The sequence below is a fragment of the Aplidium turbinatum genome, chromosome 3, assembly GCF_918807975.1.
Source record: "Aplidium turbinatum chromosome 3, kaAplTurb1.1, whole genome shotgun sequence".
Lineage (NCBI taxonomy): Eukaryota > Metazoa > Chordata > Ascidiacea > Aplousobranchia > Polyclinidae > Aplidium > Aplidium turbinatum.
Window position 1 is genome coordinate 4,640,985 of NC_137474.1, and position 18,892 is coordinate 4,659,876.

At 37.1% G+C, this 18,892-nt stretch overlaps 1 protein-coding gene across 1 annotated transcript; it reads left to right on the forward strand.

Moving 5' to 3' along the window:
* Positions 1–2,328: 2,328 nt before the first annotated feature.
* On the forward strand, positions 2,329–17,217 carry LOC145766446 (uncharacterized). Its single transcript, XM_082578160.1, has 3 exons — positions 2,329–3,078; positions 9,933–10,114; positions 14,851–17,217. The coding sequence occupies exons 1-3, from the start codon at positions 2,340–2,342 to the stop codon at positions 15,538–15,540; spliced, it is 1,611 nt and encodes a 536-aa protein (XP_082434286.1). The 5' UTR covers positions 2,329–2,339; the 3' UTR covers positions 15,541–17,217.
* The last annotated feature ends 1,675 nt before the right edge of the window (positions 17,218–18,892 follow it).

The window sequence follows — 18,892 nt, forward strand, 5'->3', positions numbered from 1 at the left end:
CCTTCCTACAAAAAAGTGATCTTATGTAATTTATCTTAATAAATAAACCAATGTTCATTGATACAGAATATATCGTTTCATTCCGACTGTGCTTTGTATATCTAGTTTAAAGGCAATCTGTGGGTAGCCTAATTTGTGAAAAAATCTGCATTATTTTTGTGTCATATTTTCTCATGTAATTACTTTTTCTTAGTGACAATTTTATTATTAAAAAAAAATTAAGGCATCGCATACGTTTTCATGAGCCTCTTTATAATGTAGGTATGTCGGAAAAATAAAAAAACATACGCTGCAAAAAGGCTAATTAAGACCCCATACGAAAAGCTGCGCCGGATTATTAGCGAAAAATATTCTAAGTGTAGTTTACAGCCTCGTTTTCCATACTTCCTAAAAGCAAGACGATAAAATTTTGATAACAACAGATGTTTTTGTAGAACCAGTTAAAAGTTTGTTGGAACTGTAAGCTTTGTGATGTAATTATGTCTATTGCCAGTTGTGTGACTGGATAGTTAATTGTGTTGAAGAGGCGGGTCAAGTTGAAGAACCCCAATCGAGACCTGATGTCATCCGATTGTTTTTATCGTTCTGAATACTTTCAATTCTTCCAACGCCCATTTGTAATCTTTGTGCATTTACAGTTTGTGTATTAATTCGTTGTTTTGGATATGAACAGCTTTGTCAGATGCAAATAAATAATAATGTAGCCTAGGCCTACTCGGTTGCGCCTCTATGTGGCTGAGCCAACATTATCTGCTTCGTAAAGCGCTGAGACCAACGCATATCTGCGATGGATACAGCACTATATAAATCATATTATTATTTTAATGGCAATATTTTATTTGTAACGCACGTTATTATAAGAAAAATAAAGGACCAAACATTCTACGGACATTTAGCTCGCCACGATGGATTGGTGGCGTATAGGAAATAAGACAATAGTATCATCACCAAAACTACGATAGCTGGCAATGAAAAAATGAGAATCTAAAATAATTTTAGGTCAACGTCTCAGTGAGATTCTCTTTGTAACTGACATTTAAATTACTTTGAAACATAAACCGTAGAATACTTTTCCCTTGTTTTAAAAATGAGTATACGGCTGATTCTTTCAACTAAATCACCTACTTGTTTGAACTAGCTTGTTAGGCCGTGGCTAATTATATTTATCGATAAATATATCTTAGATCTTCTTTGCATGCACATCTTACTCCATTACGGTTTTGCCACATTTTTTCCTTTTGTTGGTTTTGTTTCTGTATTTTATTTTTTCCTAAGCTATTGCTTTTGCATTCCGATAAAAGTAAATAAAATCGAATATTTTAAAAAGCAAAAATCCTGTTGAGGCCCCCACTTCGATAATTATTACTATGCCAAAGCGCCAAGAGATCCTTCTTGTGAAGTCGACGCGCTGTCAGCTTTTGCTTGAGACCATTTCCTGAACCCAGTCGAGAGCGATTTATAACTGCTACAGCCATGGTGGCAGTGCGGGCAGTAAGCTTTTCGCCAGGCAGAACGCAGGCCGCTCCAAGCAGATATCAATCAAGCGTACATTGCAGCGTTTGATAGAAATTGCTGTTTGCCTTTTAGGTTTTCACTTGTAGGTATTGAAGCTTTAATAGTAGACACAGTATTAGGAAGCGGAAATAAGCTTTGTATAATTGAATACAATTAGGCTAAGTGATATACAATAGGCTATATAGTCCTATGAGGTATCAGCTTGATATAGTGTTTACTTTTCGTTAGTAATCCCGTGATTTTGCTGTAAGAATGAAACATGTGCAAAGCAAAACAATTTATTAGCAAATATGTTGCTTTTTTAATAAGTGGAATCAAAATTATTTCAGCAGATGTTATAAATATTGTGTAACATATTGTACTTGATGTTGAAAAATCCTATGTGAATTTCGACGTTTTTAATAAATCGCAGGGCGTATGATTCAATTTGGAGGATATAGTTTTGACATTAGGATTCCAAATGATCATTTCTACAGATTCGTAATAGAGTTAGAAGACGGTTATCGTAACTTATGCATCATAAGTTAGCAGTCAGAATCTAAAAAATGTCAAACTTGAAGGATCTTTTGAACTAGTTCAGTTTTGTGATAAAGCTTTAATAGACAGCTCCTTTCTTATGACAAAAAACTTACAACTATGCATGACATCAAGATAATGTACTTTTATTAACTAAATAGGGAGTAAACATAGACGGCATTTTGATCAGTTGATTGCCCAATAAGTTATTGTTCATTTTAAGGCGTGTGTGTTTAAGTTAAAGGTAAAAAAATATTTAATGGTTATTATTTTTTGAGCAGATTATATTCAAACGTATTGAAGTTAATATGATGCAATTTGAGAATCCTGTTCATCCTCCTTACTCTGGATCTGGAAGTGTGATGACATCAACATCATCTTTCGTCAACCACCAGCCTACTCCGTTCTACATCGACAACATCCTTGCTCCAACATCAACAGCTAGCGATGAAACTGAGAGCTCCTCTACTCCAGTTGCAAATGGCGTGAGTACAGATCCTGATCAAAATGGAATGATTGGACTCCCTTCTGTGTCTCCCAACGCTCCTCTTAGTGGGATGATCTCTCATCAACCTGATCTCTTGGTATCACCTGGAAACTGCTTGCAAAATCAAGGCTCTCCCATTGGACACTTGCATGGCTTGCAACCGGTTACATCTCCATATATGGTCAGCCAATCATCAACAGACAATCAATGTGTGAATTCTTACATGGCGCCAAGATCGCCGAACATCTCGCTGCAGTTAGGAGTGTCACCAACCCGTCACAATCACATAACAAGACCCATTGTTCCCACTCCTATCCAAGCAGTACCTTCGCATCACGCGGGAATGCTCAGTTACCCAGCCACTGCAGGGTATTCCAGACCATCGGGAATTTACGACGCCGCTAGCGGAGTCCAAAGTCCGTATAACCCGCCAGCTCTTCCATACAACCCGGCCCATTACCTCGGTCCACCGGCCCCTCCTGGCCCGAGAATAGATGCGTATCCTTACCAACGACACGACTACAACTGGTTCCTCGACCGCCAGGCTGGATACTCAAAAGGTAACTTCATTGATTTTTTTTTGGTAAACCTGTACGCTAATTTATAACTATGGAGAGGACTCGAAGCTTTTTACAAAATGGCGATCCGCATGAATATTTACTGACCACATGCACACTTTTTTCTTTGAACACATAATGCCTCTGTGAGCAACTAACGTATCTCATAACAATTTCGTTTAAAAATCTCAAAGTAAATGCAATTACTACTTTAATTTATTCAAAGTTACTTTCGTTGCTTTAACAACAGTAAAAGTTTTAAAGATTTTGCATTAACTCCTTTTAACGCTTTATTGGCAAACAATGTCAATTTTCTAATTAAAGTAGTTACTTTGGAGAGGACAAAATTCAATGAAGGAACTAAAACATTTTTTACTTTTTATTTAAAATTTTTATTTTATTTTTAAATAAGCTTGTATGTTCTTTTTAGGCGGTGCTCAATTGCAAGAGTTTTTGAGACTATTTGTTTGATTTAATATTTGAAGCTTTTATATCTACACTTTAAGCTACAACGACTGTTGATTAAAACAACTCAAAATAAGTGATATCATACTCCAATATACAACCAATATATTACTCAATAGATCAATCAACATATAACCAACATGCAACTCTCATATAATCATTTCAATGAGCAATTTATTTCAAACACATAAATAGCCCAATTAACCAATAAATTATAAATTGATTTTTTTTTAAGTTATTGTTGACCAAAACATTTAACGATACCCTTATGTTACCTGCTAACATTTAAAGATACACTGGCCACAACCTGATCTTGCAATGCGGTGCAAAACGCAGTAGCGAAATAATTGAATCAAGTAACTCATTTATAGAAGCAAGCCGTAGTCACAAAAGCATGGAAAGATAACCATATCATCAATCTATTAATTTTTTTTTTTTTCCTATTAATTTTTATCTGTCACACCTTTGCTTATTTTAAGAAAAAAAATTGAGTGCTCAACAAACCCCTTTGTGAACCATATGATGCCTTATAAAACTCAGTAACGCTTTTTGTGATAGCAGTAGACCAAAGAACATTTTGAGGTGACTTAGTTAACAAACGAACAAAGGGACAACAAAAAATGAAATATTTTGACAATATGAAGCAAATTACCAGAATAAAAAATACGCTAGAAGTCCTAGCAAAAACAAAAGCAGAGCAAAATGGAGAGAGTTCATATGGGAGGCCACAGCTGATCAAATATGATTAATCTGTTGAAGAAGAAGTTAACAGATTGTTATTTAATTGTCAATTTAATCTACAACGACTGGCTGCTCTCTAGTAGCCTTCCATTATAGCCGGGAACATCGTGAATCTGGGGTGGTAAAAGGATAGACCCTCGGCTCCAGACGCTCACACGACGACGACGATTTAATTGTGGATTTCGTGTTTGAATGTATATTTTTTTGGGCTGTTTCAAACAAATATTTTTATTTGAAGTCAAATTTTTAAACTATATCGTTTTGTTTCAGTTCGTGTTCGAAATAAAAAACGAAACAAAGCAAAGTTACAAAGCGCGATAAAATTGAAGCTGCGCGAGTGCGCGGCCTTGCATTTAGGATCATCATCCAACTATCTAGCCTTCTTCAAGTCCGATGGCTTGATCCCGGCATAAAGGCTAACACCAAATTCAGTCTTATTCCTGTTTGAAACGAAAAACATTTACAAGAACTTTTTTAAAATAAAGGTTATTTTATTTCAAACTGCTCTTGGTAGGTTGAAATTAAGTTAAAATTGATGCTTAATTCATTAAAAAAAAAAAATGCCTGGTGTACACAAAAGGTACATGAAGTATCATTCAAAACGATGTTTTTATCTCAAATCAGCTAATAATTTAACCTAATAATGAAGTTTGTGAGGCTTTTTTCATCATTTAGCTCAAACAAAATCTCGAACCATGTGTTACAACAACTACTGTTTGAATGTACAGGCCTGCTGCCTGTTTAAAGCATCCATGTGAGCTACAATTTCCAAAAGTGGAAATTGCTGGATTAAATTACAGGATATGTTTTTCGGGCCTGGTCGCTTATAGTCCGAGGGAAAACAGTTGCAAACTTGCTTGAAAGTTACGTTGAATCAATATAAAGTTTCAAATAAGTCTGACGTGGGCGTAATTTTTACCGTACCTTACTACAGGCTAACTTGGGAATGTATCCCCCATTCACACAGCGTGACACGAACCGAAACACAACTGCTGTGCCTTGGTGAAAAGCACAAATGTTTGGACAAATAGTTTAAAAATACTTTTGCAAGCTATAATTAACTGCAACTGGTAAAACCCTTGAATTCTTTCCGGAGCCATTGCAAATTTAACTTGCGCATTTTCACTCTTGCATGAATAACCGACTCAATCGTTAATGTTCAGCATAAAAAGAGTATTAAAAGAGAAGCCAACTATCTTTATGCAATCCGTTGGAAATTCTTATTGTGCTTAACCAGGCAAATGTCCCAGCCTCTAATTCAGAATTCAAGCAATTACTCTGCTTGCTCCAACATTTGTGATAGTACCAGATTCGATGCATGGTTTTCCACTATCACTAGAAAATAGCAACTCATTCTTCTGCTCTCGGCAAACAGAGTGGCGGTGGTTGAGCGCGAAAATCAGACTCAGGTTTCTAGCATCAAAGGCAAGCGAGGTAGCCACTTCACCAGAACATCACAACCATTCTACTTAAAATCGATTTCAGCAACAGAAAAGGAACCACTGTCGCCATCTTGGTATGGACTAAAACTTCGCATTTCAGTGGCTGGTATTTGTCTTTGATTGTTGCGTTTGCAAACAATTAGCCGCCAGAATGGCACCGCACGTTGTTCCTACTGATCAGCATCTTTCGAACATTGCATTCCAGTCGTTAATACAATAGAATTTAAGTTACATCCACGCTTTGTTGGGCTAAATAGACGCGTAAAACAACATTTGTATCATCTTGAAAAAAAAGATGTTAATACCTAAAATTACAAAATATTCAGATTTTCAATATTTTTTGACATTTGAAATCGTTATACACATTAATTTTATTCACACATAAATGGTTAAGAAATTACATGTGTAGGCTACTAATATTTTACTACGTGTTGGTACAAGCACAGTCCAAAATACTTTTGCGACTAGCAAAACCGTTATTTTTTGTTTTTACGTTAAAAGTCCGCAACATTTTGTCTATACATGGCAATTATAAGGATTAGGCCGACCTCAAATCTCACAAGCACCTAGCTTGCAAAAACTTGCGAACTTCGTAGACGACAAACTTTTGTTCGGTATGTAGCCTACTGTACATTGTTGGATCGTCGGTTGTGTTTTTGGGATAGAGGGCAGGGCCGTTGAGAAAATAATTTGGCCCCCGTACCAATGAGATTCTCGGGCCCAAATCAAGACATCCCTAAGAAATGCATTATATCCAAAGCATATGCTGTGGTTTCTTCAAGCTCCCGGGCCCCTAAATCGTCTCGGGCCCGGGTCCAAAAGTACCCCCTGGAACCCTCTATAAACGCTACTGATATATCTTTTTATCAGCTTAACGATGATTTTCCGAAATACTAAAGCACATTTTGTATCAAAACATATTTGTATAAGAAATGTGGACATCAGGCCCATGTTGGTTATATTCTCCAACCAGAAACGTTTTGCAGTAGGTTATAGGTTTGTATAGAAATATTCTTCCATTTTGCTACTTCTACTGCTTGATAGGTTTCAGCTTGGAAATCTACTGCAGGTTTGAAAGGTTCAACTACTGCGATGTGAATGTGGCGATTGCCAATAAACTTGTATTATATGTCATCGGGCAATTAAACTGGAAATGTTTTATCTTGAAGTAGTGTAATAGTGTTTGCATAATCGTTGAGTTAGTTTTGCAAACAAATTAAATTTTTTCACGTTAAATAAACGTTACAGAAACTCTAAATGACGTTGTTTAATACCATGTTATTTATCGAATGATGCGTTCCATAAAAAAATTCAAATATTTGTATAACACTCAATCGACAACTAAAACCCAATATGGGACACAATTGTCAATTTTGTTGGCGGCTCCAGAGGGCAATTCGTCATGTGTTCGCAAACATATCTATGAGCAAAGAAGTAGTGGTATGAAACATAAGCGTTTCCATTCTGCACTTAAACGTTTGTAAAGTAAATGAGCAATTTTATGTTCAAAATAATGTATATGATAATTAAAGCACTTTGCGTTCTTCTGGTGACTATTTACTAGGTTACCTCCTGATGTTAAAGATGATAACTAGCTTTATGTATTTCCGACGTTTCGTCAGTCAGCACGACTGACTTTATCAAGGTGGCTAAAACAGGTTAACACAACCTGTTCAGCAACGATGGCACAACACAAAAACATACTGATAAAATAAATAAAGTAAAGCAGCAAGAATCAGAGTTAAAACACGCAACAAGATACCTAGAGGTTAAACTGAAGGCAGTGAATGCCTAAAACCAGTTGCCTAAAACCAGTAGGCTACAATTAATGTATATGCTTATAAAATATTAAATTGCTATTTCTGGTCTGGATCAATAGTTCTTGCTGTAGACCACGAGCATTCCAAGCAAATATATGGAAGTTGTACAATAATTGAGAAACCGTTTAGGAAACACAGTGTAATAAAATATTTTACAAAAGCTATTTCTATTTAAAAAAAAGTAACTATTTTAAGTCTTGTTTGCACTTTCTTGACGAGAAGGTTGGTAGAGAGTTTACTTTCTGAACCACAGACTTATGAAACTAAGTAGCGTCACTACAGTAGTTAGAATTTTTTTTTCTCGTGAATAAATTTTGTTAAAACCATTGATGTGATTAAGTTTTGTGTGTCTGTGGTACTATTTTGTTAGTATGGATCTTTTCCGGAACATGTTCGTTCGTGCCATTTGTGAATAGCCATGCATTTTTAGCGTCTGCTCACAAGTGAATCCAAGCTGGTGGTAAAAGACTCCCCACATTTGCAATAGTTTGGTTGGATATTCTCAATGTAGTTGTAGAGGGATTAAACATATTGAAACTTTCTCGAAGGAAGTTGAATTTGCATTTCCAAATGGTCTGTTTACCAAAGAAGCATAAGACAACTTTTACGTTAAATCAAAAATTACCCACATCAATAAATAGACAATTAATAATTTTTGTCTTAAATACACCTTTTTCTGACGCCAAAGATGTCACGATACTTTGTCGTCAGCGTCAGCAAACTTTCTTGCTAGCAAACGTCTGACTTCGCTGATGTTTCAACAGCGCAAAAACGTGTTGCTTAGACAACAATCTTTTTTAATTACAAAAGATTATGAATATTGAAGTCATAACAGACAATTATAGCGCCTATAGTAGTGACATGCAAAGACGACAAGTCCGGATAATGTTTGCGGGTCGTTATCGTATATTTGTACTCTTTAATCCAAACATATTAGGCGCCCTGTTATCAATTCAGTCTTCTCCTATTAACACAATATATTGGTCCTCAATAAGCAATTACAAACACAGTTATAAGCGTTTAATTACCCTTATACATTTGCCTCAAATCCCCTAACCTACACTCATTTTTCTCAAACTTCTAAAGTTGTTTTTTGAAATGAAATCCATTCTTAGTTCCGCATTCATCTCAGGATTTCTCTCTTAACCAAATTACTATAAATTTATAAAGTAACTTTTAGTTAAAATTTTTTTAATGATGCATGACCTTTACTGACTTTATTATTTATTGGTCTCCAATAAATCAGTGTTCACAATTTATTACAAGAGGTTGTGTGCACTTTGTACTCATAAAACGTAACTGACCAAATCAAATTTTTTTATCATGTTCCTATTTTGATAGCTACAGAAAGTTTGTAAGTTGAACCACATAACTTTTTGCGATGTACGATTGAGAGTAGGTAGCTGTGTCCTAGACGAAGCAAACAAGTCATGGCGCCCAGCAGTAGGCTTATGTCAACTGTGGGGTCGGCAGACATCCACTTTCTTATCATATTGGACATATAACTTTTAATCTTTCCACAGCATAATCACCAAATATTCAATTCTTTTTTTACGTCCAACTACGGCAGTCATCATCGTGTGATAGTTATCATGTTCGTTATTATCATGTTTATCATCTTTCATTGTGCTAAAAGAGGGGTTTGTTTCAACAAGTATTAAAAGATCGCAGATACGGTCTCATTTCAAAGATTTAGAAGATGTGCTTTTTATTCTACCCAAGTATCCAGGTTTATGGCGGTAGGAGCAGATTTAAATAAGTCAACGAAAAGCAATAAATCGATTATTGTGTCAACATTCAAACATGTCACTCAGTGCTTGCCAAAACACAGCCCCGGTGCTTTCATTGAGTTTTGAACAAACGTCTTTGGACGCCTATATACGGCTGCACTGACACTGTCTGCTTTGTCAAGCGCTGAGGAGCAACGCGTATCTGCAATGGATACAGCGCTATATAAAAAACACACACATTTCTGATTAAGTTTAGGCGCTTTCACAACTTTACCAGATAGCTGACAATGAAAATTGTTACAAAACGTCGGTAGTTATAAACTAAATATTTACAAACAAGCACCTAGTTAAAGCTTACCGTATCTAGTTTTTCCTATCTAACAAATTAATTTTCTCTGAACAAGTAAGAAGTGACGTGGCACACAATTACGTTTTTTGCAATTCCTCTGCTCCACGTAAGTGGCTTGGATTATTTAAAAAACGTGAAGTTACGAAAGTAGGCTACTGACATATCAAGAATCTGCCCTTAAAAAACTCAGAGGAGTGCATCGGTGGTTGGACTCCACAGCACTGCTAGCAAGTTTGCTCTCATTTTTTTAGCACTGAAATCTTAGTGTTCAAGCTTTGAAAACTGACCAATGTAATTTTGATAATTTCAGGCCGTCCGGTTCTATGGGGATCCCCATTTGTTCATCGCAGCATGCACAGACGCAAAGGGGGGCAGGTTCGATTCTCTAACGATCAGACAGCAGAGTTAGAGAAAAAGTTTGACAATCAAAAGTATCTTTCACCGCCAGAGCGCAAGAAGTTGGCCAAGAGCTTACAGCTTTCGGAACGGCAGGTAGGAATTTTATTATTTTTTGCCCAATAAAGTTATAAGTGTTTTTCCGATGACTAACACCGTATCTTAAGAGGAGCAAGATTTTTTTGCTACAAAATTCGCCATGCATGAATTGAACAGATACACGTTACATGTGTGGCTGCAATACTCAGAAACGGGAAAAGAATTATTTCCAACAGCCATCATGCCAAGTTGTTTAATGCAATCGCGGTATGCTAAACTAACATAATGAAACGTCGAGTTTACGTGAAATCTTCTGATGTTGCATCAGCTTTTACACGTATTAACAACCCAAGCGGCATGTTCCCACCAGCAGCGTTTCCATAGGAACAGGAAGTCACGTGACACATAAGCTTCCCTTTCAATGGCAAAAATGACAAGACGCTGAGGTTTCAGCCACAGCCTCAATGGAGGCAACTAGCTTTGCAAAGATTCAGCAAAATGAGGACGTCTATTGGCTTATAGAAGGACCATACGCGTTTAACAACCCATATTGCTTCTCTATATACGCTTGCCTTTAATTGTTTGAAACCATATGGCCTTAAAAAAGGTGTCAACAATTATACTTTCAGCCCTTATCTAAAGTTACGATGCTGTGGAGATAAAATAGTGTGTCATTCATTTTGATCTTTGTCGAATAAAATGCAATTCATACATAAAAACAGCTATTGATGTTACCAGCATTTTGTAATAATGAAAAAAACATCGTTTATACATGTTTTTTTTAACAAAAAAGCATTTTCTCGTTGACTTTGCTTGCTCAATCACATTTTATTAACGGCGGTATATAATCACGCGTGTTCCGTGGCTTCACGGGTACCTTTCACGTGAAATCGACTGATCGTTTTCATTTTGAATCTATACTTAGTTGCATGAAGTCGCTACGGCAAGCCATGTTAGGAAATAAATCAGTGAAAACTACACTTGCACTTGACAAAAAAAAAAAAAAAAAAAAAAAAATCGAAATAAAGCATAAGCATTCAATCCGGAAAGTTGTTTTTTCAAGTTATACCGATGATGTGCAGTGATATTTATTCATTTAGGTAACTTGTTTAGAGAGTTAAAAATGTTCTAAAAAAAACTAACTTGAAACCGTTGCATAACTAAAGTTGATTGGAAATCTAAATTAATAAATTCAAGTGGTTGAAATATTTCCGAAGGTCTAAACCAGTGGTTCCCAACCGGGGTGCCATTTACAATACTCTGGGGTGCCGCAAACTATTACTCATATTCACTTTTATTCTTGATTTTTTAGTATTTCTTTTATAATATTTCTCTTATAGGCTTGAAAAGGGCTGTATGGTAGCCGAAAAGGTTAGCTTATTGTTGTTATAATGTTAAATGTAGTGTTGTTGCTGAGTTATGTCTGTTTATGGTTTAAAGAAGTTACCTCTCCACTCAAGTTGTATCCTTCTTATCTGTCTTCAAATGGTTAGCTAGGATCATTGTTGCTGATGACAATTTTCATACACGATTGTTTTTGTTACATCATTAGGAGTAATTTTTTGTCATGCCATATACGTAGCTATACGAAGTTTCATGGTCACAAATTTTTAGTGTGGCACCCTTGTAAAGTTATATTGTTTTGTCTTGTGATATCAATGTCTGTACAAGTTGTGCTGATTGTCGACTGTACTTCGGTAGGTGAATGCTCTGCATAAAAAGGTTTTTGCCCATTTTGTCTGCTATGAGAGGAGCAATATAGTTTCACATTGACTTTGAAATGAAAACCTTATTTTATGTTGTTTCAAAGTGGTATTCAAGTTAAGTACAGAAGTGTTACTATTATTGCATTGATGTCTGAAAGTGTTATTATTGATTGACTTTACCAAGAGCACAACAAGTAAACTTGCCTATTTTTCTTCACACTGCATTAAAACAGAAAATCAAGTAGAGAAGCTACACAGATACCATTTTTAAAGTGCTACGTGTGAAACCGTTCAGGTTTAAGCCAACAACCTGCTGCATTCGAGATGAAAGATCGTTTGTCTGCCACCATGGGGTGCCAGAAAATATTTTTATCTTTTGAAGGGTGCCGTAAGCCTAAAAAGGTTGGGAACCACTGGTCTAAACTCTAAAGTGAAAGGAAAAGTTAGCAGTATAATTTCACACATTCAAACATTATCCAAATACCTATTTCTGATTCATAATTCTTAATCAGCTTATTAAGATGAGTTATTCGCACTACTCGTTTTCTGATTAATTTTCGGTCATCTTTGCATTGACTGGCATAATGCAGCAATTAAACGCAAACAATGAAGTAAAAACAGCCAATAGATCTTATTATATGTTCTAATATAGTGCCTTGTATAACAATCCTCTGTAGATGCAGCGGAAATGACTAGATTTTAGCCAACGCAGGTACATAGTCTCACACAACAACGCTGTTGAAAGAATGCTCTTAGCTTAATACGGATATGATTGAGAGCAATAAATTGATATCTATAGCCTATATATGAGCTATATATTAGCGGTATATGCCGCTTTTACTGGCTATAAAAATATTCTCTAGTGGGAGTTGCTATACTCGCAGCACATCAATTGAAAGCACCGAATTGCACATTTTACAAAATAAATACATGCGCAAACAAACGATTAATTCCACATCATGATGCGAGATATTAAAAACAACATTGAAATAAAAAGCTACACTAAAACCCGTTTCTGTGGAGATTGATCTTGTTGGCTTGTTTGGAGCGGTAACCCTACACAAGTCTATAGATTTCATGGCTGTAGTAAAAATTACTAAACAGGAATCATTAAAAAGTAAAATACAGACAATTTGAGCAAAATTATCCTTAATATTTGTCATGCCAAAATCATGTTACAATTTGTTATTTTTATTAGCGTCTCCTCTATTTAACGCATTCAATAGAGACTGGGGCATCAAGTTGGTAGCCTATGTAACATATGCACTATTGGGGCATGTAGAAAGGATACAGATGCAATCTGAAATAAAGTGTTTTTGTAATGGAGTTAAATGTGATGAAACAAATACCGGAGTCGCATCCTCGCACGCGAAGAGTTGGCTAGGTTAAATCTCCTTTAAATTGAACTCAGTAGGCTAAGTGAGGAATATTTTACGCCAAGCTATTGAACAAGGTTTCATATGAGTTTTTACCATGCAGCATATAAATATATGCCTCTTTGCTACACAGCTTGACAAAACAATCGTACTTGAACTGTGTTGCATTAAAAGCACTTTCTGCATGCGACCTTCAGTTGAAAGAATGGTTGATATCCGCAAATTACGTTTCCCTTACAACACACAACAATAAAAAAATGTTTTGCACTTATCCTCCAGAATGAATTTCCTGTTGCTGCAAAGCAATGCAACATTTTTTTCTTGGATTCTTTGTTCAAAAAGCAAAATTTCGTAAACAAGTTGAATTTTGAGTGGCAAGCACAAAAGGAAAAAGTTCGCAAAAATCTCGAAAACACCGGAAACAAACATTGGGAAAGACGTCATTGTTTGGCTCCACTTTGTGACTAGTCGAAAAAAGAGTTTCTAAATTTTCCTTTCGCACGATTGAACTGGCTTGCCCACACTCTGCAATGCAGGTTTATAGTGCGAGTAGGTAGCCAAAAGGTGCCCACGTCTCAGATTCAAACAAATGCTAAAATCAGGTTGCGAAAGGAAATTACGTATCCGGTCTTAGAAAGGAACAGAGCCTGGTACGCGATTAGGTCGCGATGGAATGCAACACAAAGAACAAATCCAAGCTTTCACAAACAGGAAGTAACAAATGCCACAAAAAGCAAAAGAATCTCGGTCTGGCACGCTATGGGTTCCGGGGCAGTGTGGTTTGACGCAGTGTCGTCTTTCAAAACACGTGAAAAGCCGACAAAAGTCATATTGCAACAAATAACCATTGCGTGAGGCCTGACATCAAACAGGTGGTGCAACTGAAGATTTATAGCATGGAGTAAGAGAGAGAGAAATAACTTGATTTGCCAATCAATACAATCAGCTTACATCACAATAACATGCAATTGGCAAACATAAAGAAACGCTTCAGTTAGGTTAGTGTTGAACATTTCAATCTGATTAACAGGAGCAGCAAAAGTCCGTTTGGGGGCACAATCTGTCTAGGCCTACGCTTGTAATGTGATGCTGTATTTTTGACGCAAAAGTTACCTGCAAACATATTGCAACCAAAGAGAATCACTTGCCACACTCTTGGCTAAACCTTACCTAAGCATTGCGCACACAAACACTGTCAAAAGACAATGGAAATTTTCAGATGCAAATTTGAGAACACAAAAATAATTCGCTACTGCAGGCAAGCATCAAGAATTCGAAAGGTGTTGATTTCACAGATTCAAAAAAAGCTGGCTACCGTCTGTGCTAAATTTTACACGTTGCAAAGCTTAGCCTACCAGAGATATTTCATTTCAATCATTATTTTAGTATAGTTTTCTAACATTTTTAAGACTCATCTATTGCTGTAGTTTCTTGGGGGGCTATTTAGCACGAGCAGTAGGCGTACTGTACATCTACCTTAAAATATAGTAGATATAATAGAAAATAATAAAGGTGTACTTAACCTATGCAATATATAATGTTTCTAAAAAACAAATAAAACAAACAAAATAATAAAAATAACATTATTCTCAAGACTTTCTCATCAGTATCTTGCGACGTAAACTGTAAAATCTTCTTCACAAATAAAACATTAAAAATATGCAAATGTTTTTACGTGCGGTATTTTAAACGTCAGTGTATATATTTTTAGGTCAAAACCTGGTTTCAAAACAGAAGAGCAAAATGGAGGCGCTTGAAGCAAGATGGACAAGATGGGGAGAAGGAAAACCAAGGCTCGCAGAAAGATGAAGACAAAAGCAAAGGAAGCTCAGCGGAGGAAAATATATCAGCAGATGACGAAAGTTCACCTAGCTTCGAAGAAAAGAAATCTTCAGACGAGAACAAAGATATTGAGCAAAAAGAAAATACCAGCACACTGGAATGTACGAATGAGCTGAGTAATTTTTCTATCAAGCCTGCAGAAGCCAGTGATACATATTCTCCAAACCAAAGCAACAGTAGCCAACTTTCAGCAACCGCTTCTTCCCCAAAAGAAGTTGATAATACGTATTTAACATCTCATGTACAAGTACAGCCCTACACAGGTGCAAACATAAGCTCCCCGTACCATAGAGCATCAGCTCTTAACCCCATTGGACAACCTTATTATCCTGGTCAAATTTCCCAACACCCACAACCTTACCACCCCAGCCCATACCACCCTAACCATGACTATCAGCCACCAATTATCTCTCCGCACATTCCACAACATTTTTCATCAGCAATTAATTCTCAATCACAATACGAACCCTTTGCAGCATCAAGTACAACGCCCCAAATGGCAAGCAACGGCCCTCTTTCAGTTCCAAACATATTGGCCATCGATTCAGCGACACAGTAGATGACCTGACATTTATATCGTTTATTTTTATTAGCATAGAGCCACTGCAAACGACATTTTTCGTGTGTGTGAAGGCGCTGTTTTTGATAAAAACATTTTTAATGGTTTACCAAATCATCTGGTGCTGTTACGATTTATTGCATACATTATTTAAATTTTCTCATACCTTTATCTACATCTTTCAGACGTTGGCTACGACATCACAGCCGGGAGTAGAATAAAACGATGTGAAAATAGCTGATGTAGCCTACTGAATGTTTTACAAGGCGAGCTTTTTACCTTGTGCTTTCGAGTGAAAATGAGCCAAATATGCAGTAACCATACGACATACGTATAGTTCAGCAACCTGTTTTTAAGGCAGTGACGTAGCCAGAAAAAAAATGTTAGGGGTGCAAAACCAACTGTTGAAGGGAAAATATTTAAAATTTAAAATAAAGAGTTTGTTTAAAAATATAGCTTCTGAATGCCGCCAAACATTTATAAAACGTCATTCAACATGTATTACAATGTTATTAAAACGTTGTAATAATATTAACAACCCATTTTTGACGGGCTAGATATAATTTTGGGAAGGCTTTTGCTCCCTAAAGCCCACATGTAGCTACGTCCCTGCCTTAAGGCTCTTCTTCTTCAGGTTGACAAAGCATTTCAACCATTTTTCACTAAACGTTAGCTTATTTTTGACCATAATACCACCAAGTTTGTAGTGTATTTGTATGTAGGTTGGTATTTTCGCCCATTTGTTTCTGACGGTAAGCGAATGAGCTGTTAACTTATGAAAGGTTTACAGCAAATTCCAGTGAAAGTTTGTACCATGAAGTTTTCTCTTTATGTTCATTGCAGATGTGTGTTTGTTGACGCGTGCTATTTATCATCATTATCATTCATACTGCGTGGGCAATGATGGACATGCGACGATATGTGGCCAGGGCCGTTTTGAGGATAATTTGGGCCCAGTACCAATAAGAACCTCGAGCCCCAAATCAAGACACCTTTAATAAAATCTCACTATATCCAAGGAATACGCGGTGGTTCCTTCAAAAACTCTTGGGTTCCTTGAAAAGATTACGGGTCCTTAAAATCATACCGGGCCCAAAAGTACCACTTGAATCTCCCCTATCAATGCTACTGCATTTGGCAACGTTGTATAAGTAAGAGACGGAGTGACTGGCAGTAGGTATACGCTTCATCAAAACGCGTAGCCATGCAAAAAATGTGAATTCCAATTTAAAGCAATAATTAAATGAAAAATTGCGTTTAGTGAAATGCATCAACAAATTCACAGATGATCTATTTGCCCAACAGTTCGATTTTGCTTGCAATATGTAGATGTCTTCAACTGTCCATTCGTTAAACTACAGTAAGTCTATGCGCTGATTGTAAACTAATTTTTTTTAAGAGATAACTTACTCAACCAATCGTAATTATCAATGGCAACAAACTAAAAAATTCTTAAGTGGATAACTACTTCGTTTTGATATTAATGTATTTTTATCACAGTTTATGGAATTTCCGATATTTTTTAAAAATCTGCATTCCACTCTGTGATTATCAGCGGCCATTTCGAACGTTCCATTCACCACATTCTATTTGTTGTGACTCTTTGTGCGTTGAATTTTATTATGTCGAGTGACCCTTTCAACAATGAGAAGCGCAAAGTTCTAAAATAATTGTATTGTAAATTTTACAACGGTGCATCGAACAAGGTGTGGTTAGGTGAGCGAACTGTTACTCCAGGCAAGCTGAATTGAAAAAAAAATTGGATTACAGGGAGGCAGGGGTGTGCAAACTTGCAGCATTACTGTGCAAACTTGCAGCATTACTGGGCCAAATACACGCAACCAGTTTGGTCGGCGGGCCACAACTGAAAATATCTATTGTGCACGTAACAAATGACCACGCAGCTACCTTACGTCTAGCCAGCCTAAAAGCGCCTTCAGACAGAGCGCGGAAAGGGAGATGCTCTTTAACACCAAAATGAATCTTTATTTTTCTTGCGCGACACTCTAGAATCTAGATAGCAAAATTCATCTTTTTTATATTGTTTCCACGTTTGCAGACGGTAAACCCATACGAAAACCATTGTCTGTTGGTTGGTTTCACTTCGTTTGAATAACTGTAGCCTATTACCGGTATATCAATGTGAGCAACATAAAATCTTGTCAGTGGATCTCACGCTGTTAGTCGCCGGGGTATTGGAATAGCGACTGCATTGCGTGAGTCTCCACATAGTTAATTTTCATTGCAGAGTCTACCATCATCAAATTGAGATATTGTTTAATAAGAAAAAGTTCGGAAAGCTATAAACACAGCACAGCATTTATTTCACGGTTTAATAAACATAATTCGCGCTCCAAACAATACTTTGACTATTTCGCGTTTAAATCATTTTTCTTCTTCGTTCGTATGAGAGGTTGGTTTTTGGACTACGTTTCATTGGGGTCAAATGTCCCGGCATTCTTCGAGCAGCCACTTAATTGTACAGTAGAGTCCCCTAGTGTAGGCAGACCAACTGCCCTTGGAGGAGTAAACGTCGGGAAGTGGTCTGCTGTCTATTACTCTGCACCACAGAGACATGCGCAGATGTTGTTACGCCCCATTTGTGCATCAAGGATGCGAAACGCCCAACACCCGTGCGGACGCGGTTCAGTCGTACCCAGGCAGGTCGGCTGAGCTCCTTTCCAGGTAGCATGGTGGATTGGTGGGTCCAACGTAGGGGACAACGGTGTTGAGTCTGGAGGTGTTGTGTGTCCACTTTTCTTGCCAGGTATTGGTGATCCAGGATGAGGCACTGGTGTTGTGCTCCAGCAAGGATTGTGGAGCAACCGGTCTAGTGATTGTCGAGCGGCTGGCCTTCGAGTACAATCGTTTTCCCTGACAAAACTATTGCAGAATACATTCGTATCCACAACTAGTCAAAAATATTCTTTCTAAAGGGTTGGTGTCACTTTTGTTGGTCCTACCAGTGTGGTTTGATGTTTCCCGCAATAGTCGAATGGATTCTGTTTTAATTTTTTCACGCACTGATTTCAAGAAAAATCTCCAAAACAGAGCCATTTTTTCACTTTAAATTGGCAAGTAGCGGGAGTGCGACTGAAAGAAATGTGGCACCTTTCGCTACTGAAAAAAAATGTAGCGGCGCTAACCGCTCCGCTTTTACCAAAAAAAGTAACGGCGCTACAAAAAGTAGCGCGCTACTGCCCACCTCTGGAAAAGGTTCCACTTGCTACATAGGGTGGTAAGCTGGGGGCACACAAGTAAACGGTCCGCTGTTTGAGGCTTGGTCATACGACGGATACATGTAACTGGGCCCGTGTGGTCACAGCGGTAAACCATAATTCTTCGTGGGAAA